Source organism: Acanthisitta chloris, unplaced genomic scaffold (assembly GCF_000695815.1).
Source record: "Acanthisitta chloris isolate BGI_N310 unplaced genomic scaffold, ASM69581v1 scaffold1114, whole genome shotgun sequence".
NCBI classification, from domain to species: domain Eukaryota; kingdom Metazoa; phylum Chordata; class Aves; order Passeriformes; family Acanthisittidae; genus Acanthisitta; species Acanthisitta chloris.
This window is the reverse complement of record NW_008668516.1, coordinates 139,093-144,585: the sequence shown is the minus strand read 5'-3', so window position 1 is coordinate 144,585 and position 5,493 is coordinate 139,093. Positions and strand designations below refer to the sequence as shown.

The window sequence follows — 5,493 nt, the reverse complement described above, 5'->3', positions numbered from 1 at the left end:
ATGCCTCTAGTAACAGTATCTCTTCCTTTGTTGAAAGTACATATATAACAACAGGCACAAGGCTAAATATAGCTATATAGGTTTTCAGAAAAAAATTGTTTTTCACAGTGAATGAAGCTACATGGACACAGATGGCTCAGCCTGTTTGCCCACAGACTTCCAAGCTCTAACCCACAGAAGTAATTTCTTACTTTCTTTATGAAGCTTTTTGGAACCATTAAAACCATAACGATGTACTGCATCGCAGCTTTTCTGTTTTGCCACTCTACTTTGAAGACTTTGTATTCTTTGTTCCTCAGCCCATTTATCCTTGATGATGCTGCATCAAAGAGCATGATGGTGTTGATTTAGCCACTTCATTTTCAGCAGCTTACAGTGGAAGGATCTTGTTACACTAAACTTTTCAGCTAAGAGAAAGACCCTTTAAACTATTTAAATAAGGCTGAGGTCTATAGTTTTGAACACAAACGTTGTGGAATCCTTCACTAAGAGCTACCTAAAGGAAGTCAACATTGTGACCTCAGTGATGGACTTTGATGAATTTGGGCTTTGAAGCAGTAGGACAAAAGTGGAAAGCTGTGAAGCAGACAACTGCAAAACTTATAAAAGTGCTTTAGTTTTGGGTTTTTATATGTCCTCCCCTCTCCCTTAAAAATCAAAGGTAATAAAAAGGCAAGAGGTATATAATTCCTCTCTTTCTTTTTTGCATTTTGATTTTGCTGGCAGCTTATTTTTCAATAGTGCAGAAACATGCTGTATATTATATGTGCCAAAGCACAGAGGCAGTATAGCTAGTAGTATAAACCATAAAAAATCTGGAGGACAAACAGAACACAGAAAATATTTGTCCACATCTTTAAACTATCCCCAGCTTGTTTGGGTTTGTTTTCGATGGCCATTGTGCATCTCTACCTCTGACATGTTCTTCGTGCTGGGATTTCCAGAGGAATCCTAATCTTTCTATCAAACTCTTGGCCACCCTTGACCTCCCATACTCTGCCTGTACTCATTTCTGCCAAATTGTATCTTTAGCAAGAAAATCAGCAAGAACAATTCATTTTCTATTTCTTTCCTTTCAATTTCATTTACTGAAAGCAGCTCAGAGTGAACTGAAAAGCTTCAGTAGTTGTCAGACTTGTGAGATTACAGACATTTTTCTCAGTAATGTAAGTGGAGAAGAAGGAATGACAGGCTGCAGTCATGGCAGGCTCTAGCCTTGGTTTGTTGTCATTTTTTCTGTCTGCTGTGTGATTTTTCGGAGGACCCACCTATGGCTTCCTAAAGATTCAAGTGTGCATAAGAAGATAAAAAGACACCTACCAAGAAGAAATGCAACTTTTCTAAGAGCGAAGAGAGTAGAATGACTACAAAAGAAACTATACATAAATAATAAAAAGATAAAAATAGAGTATCTCCTCAGCACTCAGTAATTGCCGTGGCTTCATTGCTTTTAATTGGAGTATCCAAAATTCTACCTGCTAGCAATCTACTCCAACACATATATTTTCCATACAGAATTAGGATAGAACTGAGAGAAACTTAAAATATTAATAGTAGTCTTTTAACATTTCAAAGACCAAAAATCAACTGCAGGAAGAAGAATTCAGCTAAGGTTGTATTTTATCAGGGAAAAACAAGTTTGAAACCCTTTCATTAAAGCCAGCTGAAAGATTTCTGACCACTCTGAAATAGACAAAGTTATACAGTCAGACAAGCTTTTGTCTAGTTGGATGTTTTTAATGTCTTGTATGTATACCCATTATACCTTAATGAAAGTACATAGGTCAGGAAGCAATTCAAAAGGATTCTCTCCAGGCTATCTGCACTGAAAGCTGACTTAGCACTGGGGCATTTGATGATCCACCTCAGAGTGTTGGCCATTTACTTGCTGAAATGTACTCCATTCCTTTGAATAGTACTAGTAGTAAATGCTGAAAGATGTCTTAGCTGGCTGGAAAGGTAAAAGAAGAAACAGAAGTTTATTATTCCCAACATATTATATTTTTCTGACCCAGGAGTATTTTGAGGTACCTGCACCTCTTATAACACAGACACTTCCAACTTTCAAGCTGCTTGAAACTGAAGAAGGTTGAACAGAAAAAAAGCCCAACAAAAATCTAACGAACAAACAACCTTAGATGAACAATTCCTCTATGAAGTCATAGAATCATAGAATGTTTTGGGTGGGAAGAGACCTTGAAGATGTATGAAGAAAACCTAAGTTTTCAGAGTTGTTCGGCTCACCTAAAACCACTATGCTTGAAGCTAGATCTCCCTGAAGTAGCTTCCCTTGAGAGAAGGAAAAATTAAACAAACCCAGTTTTACTTCAAAGTATAAGAACAGTTTTTCTGTGTCACTCAAAACTTTACCTAGCTTGATTTCACTCCTCTGACTAGTTGCATATTCTTAAGGTAAGATATAACAGAATGTGTGTAGAGTACTTCAGATATAACCTTCAACTTTAGCATTCAGAGCTGGAGGATGCACCTAGATCATTGTGATTAATAGCCAAAGAGAGCAATATCCAATTTCAAAATTTTGCAGTCAGCTGTAAAAAGGAGTATAACATTCTTTAAGTACTATGTAGGCTTAGTTCAGTAGAGTAGAACATGTTTTTCTTGGCCAATGTTATTTACTTCATACCTGCTTTTTCCATAAGTCAACAACTTTATGCAGAAGTTCATCATCTTCTCTGGGTCCTGGATTGGTGATCAAAAAGTCTATGTCATGTCCAATCTTCTTACCCCTGGAAGCAATAAATAGCAAGGAGACTAAAAGAGTTCAGTTCCTGTTGAATTTCACACTGTTTTTGAGGAGATTTTTGCTGCATTATAAAAAGTGCTTGCAGAATAAAGTGACAGTAATGTTTCTTGAAACATAATCAAAATGGAATCGTCTATTATGGGATCATCAGTGTACTTTGTTAACTGATAATTTAAGTTTTTTCATATATTTTCTCTGTTGTTTGACTAGACACTGCAGAACCATTTGCAGATGTTAAATCTCTCTCTTTCTTCCCCTTAACTCCAAGAAAAAAAAGGTTTCAGTCATCTTTGGATAAAGAAAAAGCATAATCAAAATTCCATGGTACATATTATGAATCCAGTGCAGTAACAGGAGATAAACTTGCCAGTCTAACTACCATAGGCTTAAATATTCTTCTTTGCTTTTGATCAACACGTTAATGTACAAAACTGTGATTATGAATAATTTCTTTGTTTCTTTTAACAGCAGATATAAATCCTTTGAGTATTTTGCATTTCTTCTTTTTAAAAATATAACGTTTTTTGCAGAGACTGAGCTTGATTCTTTTTCGAGAACAGTTCAGCCTTAATATGACTAAAGCTTGTTTATTACATCCACTGAGGATTTCACAGTTAAATCCATGTGCACAAAGTTTAATTGTAAATGTTCTTAATGAAAAATTATGTCATAACCTCTTGTTTTCCTCATTTAAGTCTAAGCATTCAGCTTGCTTTTCATCCACTTACCAAACGTGTTAAACCAAAATCAGATTAAGATGTAGCTATCCTTGGAAAACAGGCAAAAACATGCTATTGGAATGTTTCCCTCTGGAGTTATAAAATGCTTGAGAGCATCTAGAAATTTATCTTAGAGTGAAATTCATTTGGGGATTGCAGAACCAATACAAGGTATTCATTTTGGTCTAAATACTGCAACAGGAACTGCATACAGGTCTATTTATTGACTGTAATTCAGGCCAGCCTAAGGAGAAAGAAGCCGAGGAGCTATTTCTGCAACTAGGTGCATTATGGAGGTAGTGGAGTAAGTAATTAAAATCCAGAGAAGTGGCACCTAAGTGCAGCACATCTCCAAACATTTCTCTTGTGTTTATGGGGAAAGTCTTCTCCTGCTGATGTTCACATGGGTACATGATGTTACAGCTCAGGATGTGTTTCAGTCAGCACTGTATCAAGTGTTCAGAGAACTTGTGAGCTGCTATACAAGCAATGAAAATGGAAACTGTGCAAAACAAAAGATCTTCTTTTTTTGGTATTCATTAAATAATTCATTTTCTTAAAATAGTGCTTAAAACTGAACCTGATTTCTTAAACTTGGAGATTTGTAGGAACAGAACTGATAGGCAGACACATCAACTGCCATTTGTGTGACAGGAAATCCTCTAACTGATGGATAGTTGAACAGCATTAACAGCAAGATGTAAGGAGATAAAAGTGTAGGTTTTGCATTTGACAAGGAGTCTAACTCGCTATAATGCAACTATTGTGCCATGTCTGCAGCAAAGTCGAAATTGCTTAAACAGGTGGAAATGATTTCAAAAGGAGTTTCAAACAAAGCATCAGTCTAGGCTTAGAAACTGAACAGCAATTCAAACTCAAGAAGTTAAGAAACATTTAGCATTCCATGTAACACTTTCTGAGTTATTTTGTGGGATGACATTCATTATCTCTTAAATTACAATAATAATGCAAAGCTCTTACATAGCACTTTTTACTTACATGTCTCAAAATGCTTTTTTCAAAGGGAGGGAATTTACTATTCCTATCTTAGAGATGCAGACAGTGGCATAAGAAAACTTGCTTAAAATTATTTTTAAATTGGAAGCTGACAGAACTGGGAGCTGATTCCCAGTGCTTCCTCAACACATACATATTTTAGATTAACCACATTAACGAAATCCTGTATCAATCCAGCTATAAAATACCAAGAAATCCAAGGTGCTTCCCTGGCCATCTATTTCTCAAGAGAGAGAACATGTAATGAAATGTGGGGGGTTTTGGTGTGGTTATAGTGTTTAAATCTCAGATCAAAACTCACAATATAAAATATTTGTTATTGTCAGAGTTATATTTCAGGTTGTCTTTGAACTAATAAACATTGGGTTAATTTCTAACTGAATTTGTCAGGCTGTTGCTGGAGAATTTAGTCTAATTTCCACTAGAACTCTTGCCCAAATAATGTATTTCATCCTAGAGAAATGCATTACCTCAGCACAGAAAGACAATCTAGTAAATTAAAAAGCAGTATAATACGTATCTCTCATGGCTTGTAAGTAACGCAAAAAGGTTCAGCAAAGTGCACATAGATTCAGACCATCATTCCACTGGAGCTGAAGGGAAGGTGGCCATTAATTTTGGCATGGTAGAGGGTTTCACATATGCATACAAACATCCAACCATGGGGATTGGCAAAATTACATAAAGGGCACACAGGATGGGATAGTGCCGAGATGCTCTGTCCCCAGCTCAGGAAGTACATAAACCCATGTATTTGTTTATCAGCAGTTCACCAAAGCTGAAGCTAACTATATTCCTAAAGGCTAGATATGATACAGGACTTGATTATATACAAGTTAAACATCATGAGGCCAGACATCCAGTCTTCAAATGGGTTATGTAAGCCCAGAATTTGTCATGTGATTAAGTGCTTCAGAGATGAAATCTCAAGCTCTTGTTTATTCCTGAAGCTCACCAAGAGGAACTCTACAGGCTGCAGTCTTTTTCAAATCC

The 5,493-nt window shown here is 36.2% G+C and overlaps 1 protein-coding gene across 1 annotated transcript in view; it reads right to left on the bottom strand.

The window, feature by feature from the left end:
* The window catches only part of DNTT (DNA nucleotidylexotransferase), a gene marked incomplete at its 3' end in the record, with an annotated part of 67,538 nt that overhangs the window by 6,622 nt on the left and 55,423 nt on the right, over positions 1-5,493 (bottom strand). Inside the window, exon 8 of the mRNA XM_009072904.1 lies at positions 2,669-2,747. Within this exon, the coding sequence (XP_009071152.1) occupies positions 2,669-2,747 (79 nt within the window). The remainder of the gene's footprint in view (positions 1-2,668; positions 2,748-5,493) is intronic.